This window comes from Hemiscyllium ocellatum, chromosome 31 (assembly GCF_020745735.1).
Source record: "Hemiscyllium ocellatum isolate sHemOce1 chromosome 31, sHemOce1.pat.X.cur, whole genome shotgun sequence".
Lineage (NCBI taxonomy): Eukaryota > Metazoa > Chordata > Chondrichthyes > Orectolobiformes > Hemiscylliidae > Hemiscyllium > Hemiscyllium ocellatum.
Genome location: NC_083431.1, coordinates 54,526,305 through 54,545,040, shown reverse-complemented (window position 1 = coordinate 54,545,040; position 18,736 = coordinate 54,526,305). Strand labels below are relative to the sequence as shown.

At 45.2% G+C, this 18,736-nt stretch overlaps 1 protein-coding gene across 1 annotated transcript in view; it reads left to right on the top strand.

Annotated features, from left to right (window-relative positions):
• Window positions 1-4,299: 4,299 nt before the first annotated feature.
• Window positions 4,300-18,736, top strand: part of LOC132830481 (carbohydrate-responsive element-binding protein-like) — a 34,512-nt gene continuing 20,075 nt past the window's right edge. Inside the window, exons 1-4 of the mRNA XM_060848236.1 lie at window positions 4,300-4,338; window positions 5,247-5,433; window positions 6,172-6,281; window positions 10,120-10,239. Coding sequence (XP_060704219.1) covers window positions 4,300-4,338; window positions 5,247-5,433; window positions 6,172-6,281; window positions 10,120-10,239 — 456 coding nt within the window. The remainder of the gene's footprint in view (window positions 4,339-5,246; window positions 5,434-6,171; window positions 6,282-10,119; window positions 10,240-18,736) is intronic.

Genomic DNA, 18,736 nt, shown 5'->3' with positions numbered 1-18,736 from the left:
GAGGATTCACTCGATCTATCTTTTCTATACCTGACATATGCTTCCTTCTTTTTCTTAACCAAAAAGAAACCCTCAATTTCTTTAGTCATCCAGCATTCCCTATACCTACCAGCCTTTCCTTTCACCCTGACAGGAATATACTTTCTCTGGATTCTTGTTATCTCATTTCTGAAGGCTTCCCATTTTCCAGCCATCCCTTTACCTGCGAACATCTGCCCCCAATCAGCTTTTGAAAGTTCTTGCCTAATATCGTCGAAATTGGCCTTCCTCCAATTTAGAACTTCAACTTTTAGATCTGGTCTATCCTTTTCCATCACTATTTTAAAACAATTAGAATTATGATTGCTGGCCCCAAAGTGCTCCCCCACTGACACCTCAGTCACCTGTCCTGCCTTATTTCCCAAGGGTAGGTCAAGTTTTGCACCTTCTCTATTAGGTACATCCACATATTGAATCAGAAAATTGTCTTGTACGCACTTAAGAAATTCCTCTCCATCTAAACCCTTAACACTATGGCAGTCCCAGTCGATGTTTGGAAAGTTAAAATCCCCTACTGTAGCCACCCTATTGTTCTTACAGATCGCTGAGATCTCCTTATAAGTTTGTTTCTCAATTTCTCTCTGAGTATTAGAGGGTCTATAATACAATTCCAATAAGGTTATCATCCCTTTCTTATTTCTCAGTTCCACCCAAATAACTTCCCTGGATTTAATACCAGGAATAGTGTAGGTTAGATGGGCTTCAGATTGGTATGACATAGGCTCAACATTGAGGGCCAAAGGGCCTGTACTATGCTGTAATGTTCTATGTTCAGCACAGCTGTAATGCTATCCCTTATCAAAAATGCCACTCCCCCTCCTCTCTTGCCTCCCTTTCTATCCTTCCTGTAGGATTTGTATCCTGGAACATTAAGCTGCCAGTCCTGCCTATCCCTGAGCCATGTTTCTGTAATTGCTATGATATTCCAGTCCCATCTGCCTTCCCTTTAGGCCCCTTAATTTATTAGTCCTACCTTGTCCCTGCCTGCCCTGACTGTTTGACTCACTTCTGTTCTCAACCGTACCAGTCTCAGATTGATGATCTCTTACCTCATTATCTCCCTGGGTCCCGCCCCCTTACTGGTTTAAATCCTCCCGAACAGTTCTCGCAAATTTCCCTTGCCAATATATTAGTCCCCTTCCAATTTAGGTGCAATCCATCCTTCTTGTACAGGTCACTTCTTCTCCAAAAGAGTTTCCAATGATCCAAAATGTGAATCCATTTCCCAAACACCAACTCCTCAGCCATGCATTCATCTGCTCTATCCTCCTATTCATGCTCTTGCTAGATTAGATTAGATTAGACTTACAGTGTGGAAACAGGCCCTTCGGCCCAACAAGTCCACACCGACCCGCCGAAGCGCAACCCACCCATACCCCTACATTTACCCCTTACCTAACACTACGGGCAATTTAGCTTGGCCAATTCACCTGACCCGCACATCTTTGGACTGTGGGAGGAAACCGGAGCACCCGGAGGAAACCCACGCAGACACGGGGAGAACGTGCAAACTCCACACAGTCAGTCGCCTGAGTCGGGAATTGAACCCGGGTCTACAGGTGCTGTGAGGCAGCAGTGCTAACCACTGTGCCACCGTGCCGCCCTAGCTCGTAGCACGGGGAGTAATCCAGATATTACTACCCTTGAGGACCTCCTTTTTAAATTTCTGTCTAACTCTCTGTAATCTCTCTTCAGAATCTCAACCTTTTCCTTTTCAATGTCATTGGTTCCAATATTGACAGTGACCTCCTGCTGGCCCCTCTCCCCCGTGAGAACATTCTGCACCCTCTCTAAGACATCCTTGATCCTGGCACCAGAGAAACAACACTCCATTCTGCTTTTTCTCTGCTGGCCACAGAAACATCTGTTTGTTCCTCGGACTACAGAATCCCCTAACACAATTGATTTCTTGGAATCTGACACACCCTTTGTTGCATTAGAGCCAGTCTCAATACCAGAAACTTGGCTGTTCGTGCTGTGTTTCCCTGAGAATCAATCATCCCTACATTTTCCAAAACAACATACCTGTTTGAAATGGGTATATCCACAACAGACTCCTGCCCTAGATGCTGACCTCTCTTGCCTTTCCTAGAGTTAACCCATCTATGTGACTATACCCTCCTATAATTGCCATCCGTCAGATACGGTTCCTGTTGCAAATTCCTCATCGCCTCTGTCTCTCCAACCGATCCATTCGTTCCGATAAGATTTGCAGCCAACAGCATTTATGGCAGATATAATCCACAGTAAGCCTTAAACTCTTTTTAAACTCCCACATCTGACAAGAAGTTACTGCAAAGGCCATTTTTGCTCCTTCACAATCTACAGACCCAGAAAATAACACCGTCTTATTCCTCGACAAAACACTGCCCCAGGTTAAATTAATAGTTACGGCTTATATTTTAAGTTTAATCAAGAGACATATCTCCAAAAAATATGTAATCAAGAAAGAACCCACTGTACTCACTACTAAAGCCTTTCTATTGGACAAACTTAAAACAATGATTAACTTATCTGATTCTGTGCTGTGAACTTCGCCCAACAGGCTCCTCCAAGATTAGCTGTGAAATTCACTGTTGGTTAATTTTCCCAGATGCACTCCGATGTCCAGCGATTCTGCCATTCAGCCAACCCTCTATCCAGGCCCTGAGCCTCCCCTGACACCATGGGCTGCAAATGGGGCTTATACTCACCAGTGTTTCAAAAAGTAAGATAGAGTCTGGGTAGATACTGACTGGTTGTTTCTTCTTGTGGAATCTAAAACATGAGGTCTCAATCTCAGGATAAGGACTGATCATTTAGGACTGTGTTAAGGAGCAATCTCTTAAAGGTTGTGAATTGTTGAAATTCTGTACCTCATAGAGTTGTTGATACTCCAACATTGAATACGATAGACAGATTGATGGTCTCTCAGAGAAGTCAGGGTATGTGAGAGGAAGTTGAAACCAGTCGTTAGTCAGAATCATATCGCGTGGTGGAATAAACTTTAATCATTCAGTGCAATTAAGCATTACTCACACTGAGGCTTCTATGGGGTTTGCAATGTCACGACCTGCTGTTGTTTGTGTCTAAGGAGATAAACAGCTGGGAATGGATGACTGAAGAATTTAACACATTTCTTTACACAGACCAGCGCACTTTCCGATTTCCCAGGAACGACCTTGATGAAGCAAGCTGAGCACATCCTGCTGGAGCCACCCGCACAATCCAGTACGTCATATTCTGTCCCACATGTTTATTCAACGGCAAAGCGGTTATCACCAAGCTCAAGCTGCGGTGAGAAGATTCCATCATTCTCACTTCCAGGTATTTACTGAGGAACTTATGGCAGAATCTTACAGAGGTCTGAGCAACATCGTGAGATTTGTGACAAAACTCCGTGAGGAGTCCAGCGAGGTCTACCTCAACATCAGGGCCACCTTGTTGCACCTTTTATAATTTTGCTGAGCAGCAGCATTTCTCGCTTGGCAGCAGTGAGCTGCCAGTTATTGGGAATTGCAGCTTAATATTAACACCACAACTCACTTCATTAATATGTAGCTTCCAATTTTACCAACCACACCAAACAAGCTCGACGTCGAGAAACCAGAGTGAATCCCTGGTGCATTCACCTCACTGCGTGGTCAGAAGGACAACACCCCCCCCCCTCCCCACCAATGTCTCAGGGCACACTCCATGGGCACACATACACAGATATTGTCATCTGACATGTGCCAGCCTGGACTGACAGGGTATTTTTACACTTCAATGCTGTCCCTCAGGCTGCACTGATGTTCTCATTGTAACGCTGCTGTAAGGACACTATGTGCTCAGGGACACAGCCCCAGCTCAGGGATTGGGGGGTGCAGCTCCGAGCTCTTTGCTCTCTCACAGCACTCACTTACTCTGAGCTGAGCTGGATGCTCACTGAATTCCTCCTCGCATTGCCTTTGTGCATTTTGCCCTGTCAGCCAGGGATATCAGGCTCATATCACTGCTATCTTGCTGCAGTTTAGCACAGACACAGACACACAGCAAGCTGGTCAGCACTGCCAGCAGACCGCAGTCATGTCAAAAGGTGGGCAGCCTTTACTCTGGGGGGGGGGCTGGCACAGTAAGTCAAGGGCAGCCACCGATACCACCATAGGGGATTGGACCTTGTCAGTCAGCTGATTGGGGCTGAATAGGAGCTGCGTACAGGCTGCATACCATCCAGCCGGACACTCTCTGTCCTATTGGGCTGTTTTCACCCTGGAACAAGAGAGGCAGGTACCATGGGGGATGAAACTGGATGACACAGCTATTGGGGAGGAGTCCCAAGTGAGTCAGTGGACAGGGCAGAGGGCAATGCAGGGTACATGATATATATTGGGGGTTGGGTTCAGTGACAGTGAGTGAGGGAAAATGTTGCAGTAATGGTGAGAGCAGGAGACCATGAGCCTTGGTGGGAGGTGGAGGCAGTAGTAGAGATAGAGTGAGGGTGAGGTATCAGAGTGAAGATGGTGGCATCTATGTAATGGAGTGGGGAGGGTCAATGACCCTCTTCCTACAGAGCTGGGCATTCCCCCACATGGCTGAGACTGCACTAATCCAGGGTCAACCTGGGACCAGAATGGCAAAGTCTGATGGAACGGCCTCTACTGCTTGTCCTGAGGGAACATTATGCTCTGTGTTGGCCCTTCCCAATCCAGCAAGGCCTTCAGGATCCTGCCCACAAAGCAGGGCACCAATTTTTCTCGGTCTACCTAGAGTAGCGCTGAACTGATTGCATGTGTCCTTGTGTACCATGGACTTTTAAAGATGGCACCTGATGGTTGCCAGTCTTTCAGTAGATGTTTGGTGAGTTGTTCTGGGTAAAATGTGACTAGAATGAGTTATAATCAGAAATAAATTAGAATCAGGTGGAGCAGGTTGTTAATGAGGTGAATTTGGTAAAATACAGCGAGAAATTCTCAATGCAACTTGCATTTAACCAAACAAATACAAAATTCAATATATAGAGACTTCTAGTGCAGAAAGTAGAAATTCAGCCTATCAAATTCATGCTGGTCCTCTTGAGTAAACTAGTCAATTTATCCTCTACTCCATCCCTGTAGAAATCTATTTTTGTCAAGTGTCTATCAAATTTCCTTTGGAAATCTATGTCCTTTAGTCTTTGCATAATCAGTTAATGAGAACAGCATTCCTTTTTCTATCTAACTTACCTAAATCTTGTACATCTGTATCAGGTCTCCTTTCAGTTGGGGGTTTTTACTACCTACAAGGAGAATGACTCCAGTTTTGTCAGCTTAACCTTATCGCTAAACTCTCCGGCGTTGGAAGTTTTCTGGTACACCACTTCTGCCAAGGATCCTTACATCCTTCTAAAGTGTGGTGACCAGGACTGGATGCAGTATTGTAGCAGCGGTGCAACTGGTGCTTTAGAAAGTTTCAGCATAACATCCCTGCTTTTGTCCTCAGTAACTCTATTTATGAAGCTTCAGATCTGCATGGGCAGCATGGTGGCTCAATGGTTAGCAATGCTGCCCCAGGGACCCAGGTTCAATTCTAGCCTTGGGTGACTCTCTGTGTGGAGTTTGCACATTCTCCCTGTTCTGCATGGGTTTCCTCTGGGTGCTCCACTTTCCTCCCACAATCCAAAGATGTGTAGGTCAGGTGAATTGGCCATGCTAAATTGCCCACAGTGTTGGTACATTAGTCAGAGGTAAATGGGTCTGGTTGTATTACTCTTTGGAGGGTCGGTGTGGACTTGGGCCAAAGGGCCTGTTTCCACACAACGTAGGGAATCGAATCTAATCTATCCAGCTTCCCCCTATCAGTCAAACCCTGCAGCCTCAGGAACATCCTTGTAAATCTTTTCTGCACCCTTTCAAGTTTAACAACATACTCCTGTATCTGGATCACTACAGCTGCAGTCAGAGCTTTCTTCTCCTGTCACTCCTAAATTCACTGAGAAACAGGCTGACTGGAACCGTGTTGTCCCATATCCTTTTAAACCCTTCCAGATAAGGGTCTGTGTTGCATTTTCCTTCTCTTCCTCTATTTTCAGTTATGATAGTGTTCTGCATTTTGGATCTTTCTCAGTTGTAAGAAGCTCTGGATGAGTGCTGCCTTCTATGCATTGCTTGTAATCAGTGCTCTCTCTTTGTGTAGGTCACAAATGTGGCTCAGGGAAACTGTCACTCACTGACCCAGGAGAACAGGAGTCAGTGACACAGTCACCACGTTCCACTGCAAACAGGAAAAAGCTCCAAACAAACAAGGTAAGTATGTGGAGAACTGATCTCACATAGGGCCAGCTTTTAAAAGTTAAGAATGAGTGAATAGGGTCCAGTTTTAATCTTTGTAGAACTGGAATTAGAAGTCATTTCCAATACACTAACTTCCAGATTGAACAGGGGAGCCCTTGGTGTGTGGTGCAATACAATCCACTTGCCTGGAAGAGGGCAGCCACAAATTTAGATCAAAGGCTGTGAATTAGGTAACTCACTGATTGACTTCAGCAACACTCAAAAAACTCAATACCATCCACCTGATTGACACAATCCACAACCTTCAACATTCACTCGCAACACCACCAACACATCTGCACCATCTACAAGGTACACTGTCACCAATTAACAAGGCTTCCATACAGCAGCAGCAGGGGGAGAGAGAGAGAGAGAGAGAGAGAAACAATTAGACAGGGAGAAGCTGAAAGACAGAAAAGCAAAATCATGCGGGAGCAAAGAGAAAGAGCAGAGAAAGAGAGAGAGAGAGAGAGAGAGAGGCACAGCAGAGAGAGAGAGAGAAAGATGCAAGAGAGAGAAAGAGGACCAGAGAGGAGCAAGAGGGAGGGAGGTGCAGAGAGAGAGAGAGAGAGAGGAGGAGCAGAGAGGGGAACCATGAGTAAGAATAAGAGAGATGGAAACACAGAGAGAGAGAGGAGTAAGAGAGAGAGGTGCAGAGAAATGGGGAGCAGAGTGAGACAGCAGCGAGGGAAGCAGCAGATAGAGATGGGAGTTGAAGCAGTTTGCAGGGATTTTAGCAAAACTTTGACAAGGTCCCACAAGGGAGACTGATAAAAAAGTTCATGGAGAAGTTCATGGGATCCAGTGTAACTTGGTAAGATGGATCCAAAATTGGCTTAGTGACAGGAGATAGAGTAAGTTGGGTGAAGTTTGTTTGTGTGACCGGAGCCCAGTGTGAAGTTGCATATCACAGTGTTCAGTGCTGGGTCCCTTATTGTTGGTGCTATTTGTAAAAGATGTTTGCAGATGACACAAAGATTTGCCAGGTGGTTGATAGTGAGGAGGAAGGTGTTAGGTTACAGGAAGGTATAAACTCATTGGTCAGATGGGCAGATCAGTGGCCGATGGAATTTGACCTTGATAAATGTGAGGTGATGCACTTTGGGAGAAGGAACAAGACAAGAGGGTCCTCAATGAATGGTATGACACTAGGAAGCTCTGAGGAATCTTAGGGTGCTTATCCATAGATCCCTGAAGATGGCTGGACAGGTTAATATGATACTTAAGAAGGCTTGTCTTTATTGGTTATGGCATATATTGTAAGAGCAGGGAGATTATATTGGAGCTATACAAAATTTTGGTTAGGCCACAGCTGAAACATGGTGTGCAATTCTGGTCCCCACACTATTGGAAAGATGTGATTGCACTGGAAGGGGTGCAGAGGAGATTCACCAGGATGTTGCTACAGATGAAGCATTTCAACATTAAAGGGAGACTGGATAAGCTCAAGTTTATTCTTTGAAGAAGTTTGAGGAGGGAATTGTTAAGGATGTGTAATGGTATGAAGGGCATGATCAAGGTGAAGAGAAAACATAGAACATAGAAAAGTACAGCACAGAACAGGCCCTTTGGCCCATGAGGTTGTGTCGAGGTTTAATCCTAATGTAAAATATAATAACCTAACCTATGCACCCCTCAATTCTCTGCTATCCATGTGCGTGTCCAGCAGTCGCTTAAATATCCCTAATGACTTCGCTTCCACCACCACCACTGGCAACACACTCCATGCATTCACAGCTCTCTGTGTAAAGAACCTTCCGCTGATGTCTCCTTTAAACCTTTTTCTTAATATCTTAAAACTGTGACCCCTCATACCCGTCAATCCTGCCCTAGGAAAAAGTCTCTGACTATTGACTCTATCCATTTCTCTCATTATCTTGTGTACCTCGGTCAGGTCTCCTCTCTTGCTCCTTCTCCCCAGAGAGAAAAGTCCGAGCTTATTTAACCTTAGTTCATAAGGGAAGCCCTCCAGGCCAGGCAGCATCCTGGTAAACCTTCTTTGCATCCTCTCCAAAGCTTCTGTATCTTTCCTATAGTAGGGCGACCAGAACTGGGCACAACGTTCCAAGAGTGGTCTCACCAGGGACTTGTAGAGCTGTAGCAAAACCTCGCTGCTCTTAAACTCGATCACCCTGTTCATGAAAGCCAAAACACCACATGTTTTCTTAACAACCCTATCCACTTGGGTGGCAACTTTGAGGGATCAATGTACTTGCACACCCAGAACCCTCTATTGCTCCACACTGTCAAGAATCCTGTCTTTAATCCTATATTCAGCATTCAAGTTCAACCTTCCAAAATACATCACTTCGCATCTATCCAGGTTGAACTCCATCTGCCATTTCTCAGCCCAGCTCTGCATCCTGTCTATGTCGTGCTGTAGCCCGCCATAGCCCTCGATACTATCGACGACACCTACAACCTTTGTGTCATCTGCAAATTTACTTACTAACTCACTCCTCAACGTCCTCATCCAAGTCATTTATAAAAACTACAAAGAGCAGAGGCCCAAGAACAGAGCCTTGCGGGACCCCACTCAACACTGACCTCCAGGCAGAATACTTTCCATCTACAACCACTCTCTGCCTTCTGTCAGCCAGCCAATTCTGAATCCAGATAGCCAAATCTCCCTGTATCCCATACTTCCTGACTTTATGAATGAGCCTACCATGGGGAACCTTATCAAATGCCTTGCTGAAATCCATATACACCACATCCACAGCTCGACCTTCGTCGACCTGTCTTGTCACCTCCTCAAGCACTCAATAAGATTTGTGAAGCATGACCTGCCCCTCACAAAGCCATGCTGACTGCCTTTAATCACACTATGCTTTGCCAAATAGTCATAGATCCTATCCCTCAGAATTCTTTCCAAATTCTTTGCTGACCACGGACGTATGACTGACTGGTCTGTAATTGTCAGAGATTTCCCTCTTCCCCTTCTTGAAAAGAGGAACATACATTTGCCTCCTTCCAATCCTCCGGTACGACTCCTGTGGAGAGTGAGGAGGCAAAGATCTTCACCAGCAGCTTAGCAACCTCTTTTCTCGCTTCCTGGAGCAGCCTAGGATAAATCTGGTCTGGCCTGGGGACTTATCAATCTTAATGTTTTCCAAAATTTCCAGCACATCAACTTCATCCATCAAGTTAGATCCCAGGTCGAAACCAATCAGTTGAGAGGCGAAGTAAAGAGTATCGTAAGACTGACAAAGAGAGAATAGGAGTACAGAATGACAGTTGTAAAAGATAACCCGAAAATCTACTGACAGGAATAGAATTAGAGAGTGTCCTACTAAGAACAAAGAATGTGATACATAGTTAGAGGCAGAAGAGTAGGCTACAGTAATTTAAATTAGTTGTTACTAAGGAAAAAGAATCTGCTAAACATTGGTGTAAGTGGAGGTGTTAGAAGTAATGGATGAGCTAAAAATTGAGAAGCAAGAGTTACTGGAAAAACTGGCGATCCTTAGAATTAAAAATCACACAACACCAGGCTATAGTTCAACAAGTTTATTTGGAAGTCCTAGCTTTCGGAGCGCTGCTCCTTCATCAGGTAGCTGCTCAGAATGGATAATTTACTGGTCTGAATGACTTTGTTAAAAGCCCTGTTGGATACTTTTCAATCAACTAATGCAGAATAAAAATGATAATCTATATTGAAGTGCTACTAAAGTGCTTAGTGAAGGTGCTTGCTTGTCTGATACAGGTCTGACAGCAGGAGTATAGGGTTCTGTGACATAATTCCAGTCTCACCTGAAGAATTATCCAAGTGTTCCAATTCTTTGTGACTTGTACATCTTGTCTCTGGTAGTCTGTGACAAGACGGACCATTCACATCTCCGCAGAGCAGAAGAGGCGTTTCAACATCAAGCTAGGCTTTGATACCTTGCACAGTCTGGTGACATCCCTTGATTCACAGCCAGCTGTGAAGGTGAGTATATTCTGCCGCTTTATATTGTCTATATATGTATGCACATGTGTGTATATGACTCTGTGTGTGACTCTATTCTGTGAATGTGTCCTAGTGTATGTGAATGTGTTCGAGTGGTGTTTTGTGTGTGTGTGTGTGTGTAAGCATGTCTATATGTGAGTGAGTGTGTGTATATTTGAATGTGTTTGAGTGTGCCTGTACATGTGTCTGAACGAGCGTATGTCTGTCAGTATGTCTATGTGAGTGTGTGTGTGTCAATATATGACTATATGTTTACGTGAATGTGTATCTAAGTGAGTGTGTGTATATGCGTGCATGCGTAACTCTCTATGAACATGTCTGTTGCACTTGTGTGCCCGAGTCTGCATGTGTATGTTTGTCTGCGGACGTGTGTGTTTGTATATTTCTGCATGCTGATAATATAAAAAATGACATAGAGTTGTGCAGTACAGAAACAGACCCTTTGGTTGAACTCATCCATGCCGACCAGATATCCTAAACTGATCCAGTTCTATTTGCCAACATCCCTCAAAACCCTTCCTATTCATTTACCCGTCCAGATGCCTCTTGCATGTTGTTATTGTACCAGCCTCCGCCACTTCTTCTGTTAGCTTGGTTTCATACACGTGCCACCCACTGTGTGAAAAAGTTGCCTCTCAGCTCCTTTAAAATCTTTCCTCTCTCACCCTAAACCTATGCCCTCTAGTTTTGGACTCCCCCATCATGGGAAAAAGATCTTTGTTTTTTGCTCTATTCATGCCCCTCATGATTTTATAAACTTCTATAAGGTCACCCTTTAGCCTTCGATGCTCTAGGGAAAACAACCCCAGCCTATTCATAGTCTCCCTGTAACTCAAACCCCTTAGTAAGTACAATGCTGGTCCGAGGCTTTGGAAGACTGCTTGCAGTCGATGGACTGGACTGTGTTCAAAGGCTCAGCAGAAAATCTAGACAAATATTCCACTACTATCATGGACTTCATAAGCAAATGCACGGAAGACTGTGTACTAAAGAAGTTAATCTGAGTATTCCCCGACCAGAAACCTTGGATGAACCAGGAAATCTGGGCGTAGCACTCAAGTTTGATGACCCAGAACAACACAGCCTCTCGAAAGCCAGCAGGAATGCCAAGAGACAGTACCAGAGCAAGTTAGAGGCCCAAACCTACCAGACAGACTTCCACTGCCTATGGCAAGACCTAAACAAAATTACAGGATACAAAATGAAGAAGAACAAGATAATGGACAAAGCCCTCCCTGATGTGCTCAATGCTTTCTATGCTTGGTTCGAGAGAATGCCAGCAGTGTGGTGTCGCCTTACCCAACAGCCCCGGACGTACATGTTCCCTTCGTCATCACTGCACACACCAGATCTGTCTTCCTAGGAGTCAATCCAACAAAAGTTACAGGCCCGGATAGAGTCTCCAGCTAAGCATTTAGATCCTGTGTGGATCAATTAGCAGAGGTATTCATTGGCATCTTCACCTTTTCCCTCCTAAAAGCCCAAGTCCCCAGCTGCTTCAAGAAGACCACCACCATCCCAGTACATAAGGAAACACATGCAGTGTGCCTTAATGTGTCTCTGACCTCAATACTCACAAAGTTTGTCGAGAGGCTGGTTATGGCCCACATCAAATCTAGTCTCCCAAACTGCCTTGATCCCCTACAATCCGCCTGCCAACGTAAAAGGTCCACAGTGGATGCCATATCCCTAGCCCTGAACTCATCCTTGGAACATCTGAACAACAAGGACACCTACATCAGACTCTCCTGCTCATTGACTACAGCTCCACCTTCAACCTCATTATCCCCTCCAGACTGATCTCAAACCTCCATGACCTTGGTCTCGGCTCCGCCCTCTGCAACTGAATCCTCAGTTTTCAAACCCACTGACTGCAATCAATGAAGATAGGTAGCTGCATATCCTCCATGATAACTCTCAACACTGGAGCACCTCAAAGATGTGTCCTCATCCCCACAATGCTCCCTGTACACCAATGACTGTATTACCAAATTCCGAACGAGCACCATCCACAAATTCGCTGATGACACCACTGTAGCAAGATAGATATCAAATAACAATGAGTTGAAATACTGAAGGGAGATAGAGGGCTTAGGAATGTGGTGCAATGATAACAATCTCCCTCTCAATGTTGGCAAAACTAAAGAACTGATCATTGACTTCAGAAAGGAAGGAGGAGAACACTCCCCCATCTACATTAATGGAGTGGAGGTTGAGAGTGTGGAAAGGATCAAGTTCCTAGGAGTGACAATAACCAACAACCCGTCCAAGACTCCCCACTGTAGATGTGACAGTCAAGAAGGGACAGCAATGCCTCCTCTTCTTCACATTGCTCAGAAAATTTGGCATGTCCGTAAGGCCTCTCACCCACTTCTCCAGATACACCATACTGTCTGAGTGCATAATAGCCTAGTATGGCAACTGCTCTGCCCAGGACCGTAAGAAACTACAGAAGGTCATGTCCACAGCCCAGACCATCACTGAAGCCAACCTTCCCATCCATGGACTCCAGTTACACTACTCGCTGCCCTGGAAAGGCTGCTGACATCATCAAAGAACAATTGCACCCCGGTAATGATTTCCTCCAATCTCTTCCATCAGGCAGAAGATACAGAAGCCTGAATACACACACCAGCAGTTTCAGGAACAGCTTCTTCCCAGCCATTAATAGACTGATGGATGGACTTCCTAGCCTTAAATAATACTGATCTTGCTAACGTCGATCTCGCCTAGCACACGCCTTGTGCAATATAATCTGTATGCCTCAGTCTAAGTCTAGATTGGATTGGGATATCTGATCAGCATGGACGGTTGGACTGAAGGGTCTGTTTCCAAGCTGTACATCTCTATGACTCTGATCTGTATGTCCTTGCTTATTATGATTTGCCTGCACTGTTTGTAAACAAAGCTTTTCACTGTTCTTCAGTACATGTGACAGTAAATCAATCAATTAATCAATCAATCCAATCCTGGCAACATCCATGTAACTCTTTTCTGCACCCTTTCACGTTTAACAACATCTTTCCTATAGCAGGGAGACCAGAATTGAACGCAGTATTCTAAAAGTGGCCTAACCAATGACCTGTACAGCTACAACTCCTACACCCAATGCACAGACCAATGAAAGCAAACATGCCAAACACCTTCTTCTCCATACTGTCTTGCAACTCCACTTTCAACGAACTATGCACTTACATTCCTAGGACCCTTTGTTTGACAACACTCTCCTCAGGGCCCAATCAGTTACTATATACGTCCTGGCCTAAGTTGCCTTACTAAAATGCAGCATATCTAAATTAAACTTCATCCACCCATCTGATCAAGTTCCCTTTGTACTCTGAGATTTTGGTGTCATCTGCAAACTTACTGAACATACCTCCTATCTTCACATCCAAATCATTTGTATAAGTGATAAAAAGCAGTGGACCCAGCACTGATCCTTGTGGCACACCACTGGTCACAGGCCTTTAGTCTGAGAAACAACCTTCCACCACCACCATCCTCTGTCTCCTACCTTCAGGCCAATTTTGTATCCAATTGGCTAGCTCCCCCTGGATTCCATGTGATCTAATTTTGCTAACCAGTCTAAAATGTGGAACCTTGCTGAATGCCTTGCTAGTCCACATAGACAACGTCAACTGGTCTGCCTTCATCAATCTCACTTGTCACTTCCTCAAAAAATTCAAGTATGTTAGTGAGACATGATTTTCCACCCACAGAGCCATGTTTACTCTCCTTAGTCATCCTTGCCTTTCCAAATACATATTAATCCTGTCCCTCAGAATCCTCTCCAACAATTATCCACCACTGACACAGGCTCAACAGTCTATAGTTCCCTGGCTATTCTTTATCACCTTTCTTACATAGTGACATACCATTCACCAACCTTTAGTCTTTTGGCATCTCACCTTTGGCTATTGATGATGTAAATATCTTAGCAAGGAGCCCAGCAATCTCTTCCCTACCTTCCCACAAAGTTCTGGGACACACTTGATCAGGTCGTTTTATGTGTTTTAAGACAAGATATACTTGTCTAAAAAGATGTGGAGACAAAAAATATCTTTTGCTGAATATGATATAGATTAATATGGAAGACTACCCAGCAATACCCATCTTACAGCAAAACTCTTAGGCACAGCTCGATGGTAATATTGAGGCCATTTGCTTCACAGCTCAGAGAATCTTATGAGTTCTGTTAGTCATCCCATATTGACTGTGTTGTCTTTCCTACACTAAGACACCAAAACTAGACAGAATATATAAGGACAGCCAAGCCAATGGATTACCTGATTGCACATTCTAAATTCTGCAATGCAATGGGCTTGCACTAAGATAATCTGTCAGCTACAGCAGGACAGCCATTAATATGACCAGCTGAGATGTTCAATGTTCAAGTGTATGCCCAATGAGAATGCAAGAAATGGAAGTAGGAACAGGCCACCCAGCCCCTTGATCCTGCTCAAACATTCAGTAGGATCATGGCTGATCTGATCTTGACCTCAAATTTGTTTTCCTTCCCATTTCTTGTCATTTTTTAATTCAAAAATCTCTCTAACTCAGTCTTGTGTATAGTCAATGACAAGACAAATTGACTCTGATATATTTGTGTTCATACTGGGCCCTGACCATGAAAGCAGTAAAATCATTGTAGTTTTTCCAGTTAAAAACCTGGAGGACAATTAATCTATAACAGTGCCCAGTTTGCCAACAAGGACAAACACCATCCCCAGCAGCTCCCCCACATTCATGGGAACGTTGGGTAAATGGAGTCGGTTTACATGTCGACTACGCTGACTCTTTCATGGTCTCAACATTCTTAGTCATTGTAGATGCCAACTCAAAGTGGTTGGACATGCATAAAGTTCAGTTACCAAACACGGGGAAGATGATAGTAAACCTGCGAGCATCTTTTGAAATATGAGGGCTTCTGGAAATGTTGTTCAGACAAAGGACTAGAATTTGAATGGCATTCAGCTCCATACCATCCATTGTCCAATGATCTGGTGGAAAGAGCAGTCCAAACTTTGAAGACAGGCTTAGAGAAACAGCCTACAGCTTCATTCTATGGCGAACTGTCATGGTTCCTATTTGAGTATCAGACTACCCCTCATGCAACTGTAGGGATAGTTCCAGCAGAGTTGCTAATTGGAAGAAGACTCTGCAGCAGGTTAAATGTGATCTTCCCAGACCTGGGGGGTAGAGAGTGAAACAGCATCAGGAACACCAGTGCCAGACACAGGTCTCCTCTAAGCAAGAGAGACAGTTTACTTCAGGAGATGAAATTTGGTGGCAAAACGGTGGAAATGGCTCTACAATGGTAAGAGGCACGGTTGAGACAAGGTCGAGAGCCGAGACATACTAAGTTTGGACAGGTGAGGCAATCCTGAACAAGTACATGGACCACATGAAAGCTGCAAACTCGCAAGCAGAGCAGGAACAAACCATACCTGGCACCTCAAAACAGCAAGAAAGGCTGTGGGAACATGTGGGTTCTTCCCCTCTGTCTAGCGGGTGGCACAGTCACAGCACCAGAGACTCGGGTTCCATTCCCGCCTCAGGCGACTGACTGTGTGGAGTTTGCACATTCTCCCCGTGTCTGCGTGGGTTTCCTCCGGGTGCTCTGGTTTCCTCCCACAGTCCAAAGATGTGCAGGTTAGGTGAATTGGCCATGCTAAATTGCTCGCAGTGTTAGGTGAAGGGGTAAGTGTAGGGTATGTGTGGGTTGAGCTTCGGCGGGTCGGTGTGGACTTGTTGGGCCGAAGGGCCTGTTTCCACACTGTAGGTAATCTAATCTAAAAGCTAGCATCGAGAAAACCTCAGAATCTGAGATGGACATTGTGGATATCGCAGCTTCAGTGTCTTTACTGTTTAAAGAAAAGGATGAATTTCTCCCAAGGTACTCTGGGCGCAGGAGGCAGGCCATACGCTGCCTGTATCTGAGGCTGGGTCAGTGTAGGCAGGCCATATGCTGCCTGTATCTGAGGCTGGGTCAGTGTAGGCCATACGCTGCCTGTATCTGAGGCTGGGTCAGTGTAGGCAGGCCATACGCTGCCTGTATCTGAGGCTGGGTCAGTGCAGGCCATACGCTGCCTGTATCTGAGGCTGGGTCAGTGCAGGCCATATGCTGCCTGTACCTGAGGCTTGGTCAGTGTAGGCAGGCCATACGCTGCCTGTATCTGAGACTGGGTAAGTGTAGGGCAGGCCATACACTGCCTGTATCTGAGGCTGGGTCAGTGTAGGTCATACGCTGCCTGTACCTGAGACTGGGTCAGTGTAGCAGGCCATACGCTGCCTGTATCTGAGGCTGGGTCAGTGTAGGCAGGCCATACGCTGCCTGTATCTGAGGCTGGGTCAGTGCAGGCCATACGCTGCCTGTATCTGAGGCTGGGTCAGTGTAAGCAGGCCATATGCTGCCTGTATCTGAGGCTGGGTCAGTGGAACCAGACGCAGTGTGTAAACACCCCAGGTGAGGCTACAGGAAAAAGAAGAGGCCTACCTCCCCAGGCTTTGAAGGGAAGGTATGTACTAATTGTAATGAGGTCAGCCAGGTGGTTCAATCAGGGAGCCCTGGCTGACATTACAGGAGTCGAGAGTATGTTACTGGAAAAGCACAGCAGATCAGGCAGCACCATGAAGGGCTTAAATCTAAAACATTGGTTCTCCAGCGCCGTGGATGCTGCCTGACCTGCTGTGCTTTTCCAGCAACACACTCTCGACTCTGATCTCCAGCACCTGCAGTCCCCACTGACTCCTAGCTGACATTACAGGAGTGTCAGAGGTTCTGTCACTCTGAGAACTGGCTTTGAGGAAGTATTGCTCTTTCCACTGATTCCATGAAGGCCCACTAGGGTTGAAAAGACTGAAAGTTTGCAGGAAGAATTTCTTGGACTAATCCTGGAAATTACACTGACTTTCCTTGTATTGGGGGAGTGGTGGTTAGGGGATGAATGAATGCAGTAAATGATAAAATAATTGAAGCACAGCAGCAGATCCAAAGGTAAGCGCCTTGTGCTTGACAACATGATCTGAGGGTGAAGCTGAAAAAAGTATGATAAAATGAGATCCTAATGAGAAAGTGAAGATCTTTTCAGGAGCCAGGTGATGAGCTTCAGGCAGTTGTCAATAAAATAGTTGACACTTCTTGTGAGACTTCATATAAGTGCAATGATATAGAAATGGAGGAAGGTGTTGGTGTAGTTGTATCATAATTGGTCTAGTCAGCCAGACATCCAGCAGCGAGTGGAATTTGAATTCGGTAAAAATCTGAAATGAAAACTCTGTTGATGACTGAGAAATTATTGTTGTAAGAAATCATCATAGAATCCCTCCAGTGTGGAAGCATGCCCTTTGGCCCAACAAGCCCACACTGACCCTCCAAAGAGTATTGCACCCAAACCCATTACTCTACAGTTACCCCTGACTAATGCAATTAACCTACAGATCCCTAAACACTGTGGGCAATTTAGCATGGCCAATTCACCTAACCTACACATCTTTGGACTGTGGGAGGAAACTGGAGCACCCAGAGGAAACTCATGTAGACACAGGGAGAATGTGCAAACTCCACACAGACAGTTGCCCAAGACTGGAATCAAACCTGGGTCCCTGGTGTTTTGAGGCAGTGGTGCTAACCACTGAGCCACCATGCTGCCCCTTCACTAATTTTGATTCACAAATGTCCTTTAGAGAAGGAAATCTGCCTTCCTTACCTGGTCTGGCCTACGTGTGATTCACATTACTCATAATAATAGCCCAATTAGCCACTCAGTTGTGTCAAAAGTGGAATGAAACCAGATGGGCCACCTGTCATCGACTGAGGCATTGGAAAAGCTGACGGCAAACATAACCTTGTCCACCCTGAAAGATCTTCCTTATTAACATCTGGATTAATATTGGGAGAGCTATCTCATGGACTAGTCAATCAACAACATGACATTGTCCTACTCAAAGTATCATACATTATGGACAATGTTGCAGACACTGTCATCAGCATTGCTGAGGTGGTGGCACAGATGTATATAGTTGGGAACATATACTGTGAGTCCTCACCATTGACTCGAAACCCCATCTCAAGGTGTGAGATCAAACATGGGCAAGGAAACCTCCTGCTCATTGTCATGACTCCCTTGGCTGATGACTCTGTGCTTCTCTATGTTAACAATACTTGGAAGGAGCACTAAGGTGACAAGAGAGGAAGGAAATATACTCTGGGTCGGGAATTTCATTGTCTATCACCAAGAATGGCGTGGCAGCAGCACTATTGATCAAGCTGGTCGGGTCTTTAAGGGCATAGCTGCCAGACTAGGTCTGTGGTAGATGGTGCAGGAACAAACAAATGGAAACCTTGACCTTATCCTTACCAATCTGCCAACTGCTGATGCATCTGTCCATGGCAATATCTGTAAAAAATTACCACCCCACAGTCCTTTGTATGGTAATAAGCAGTCCTAGCAAAGCCCCATCCTCACACTAGGAA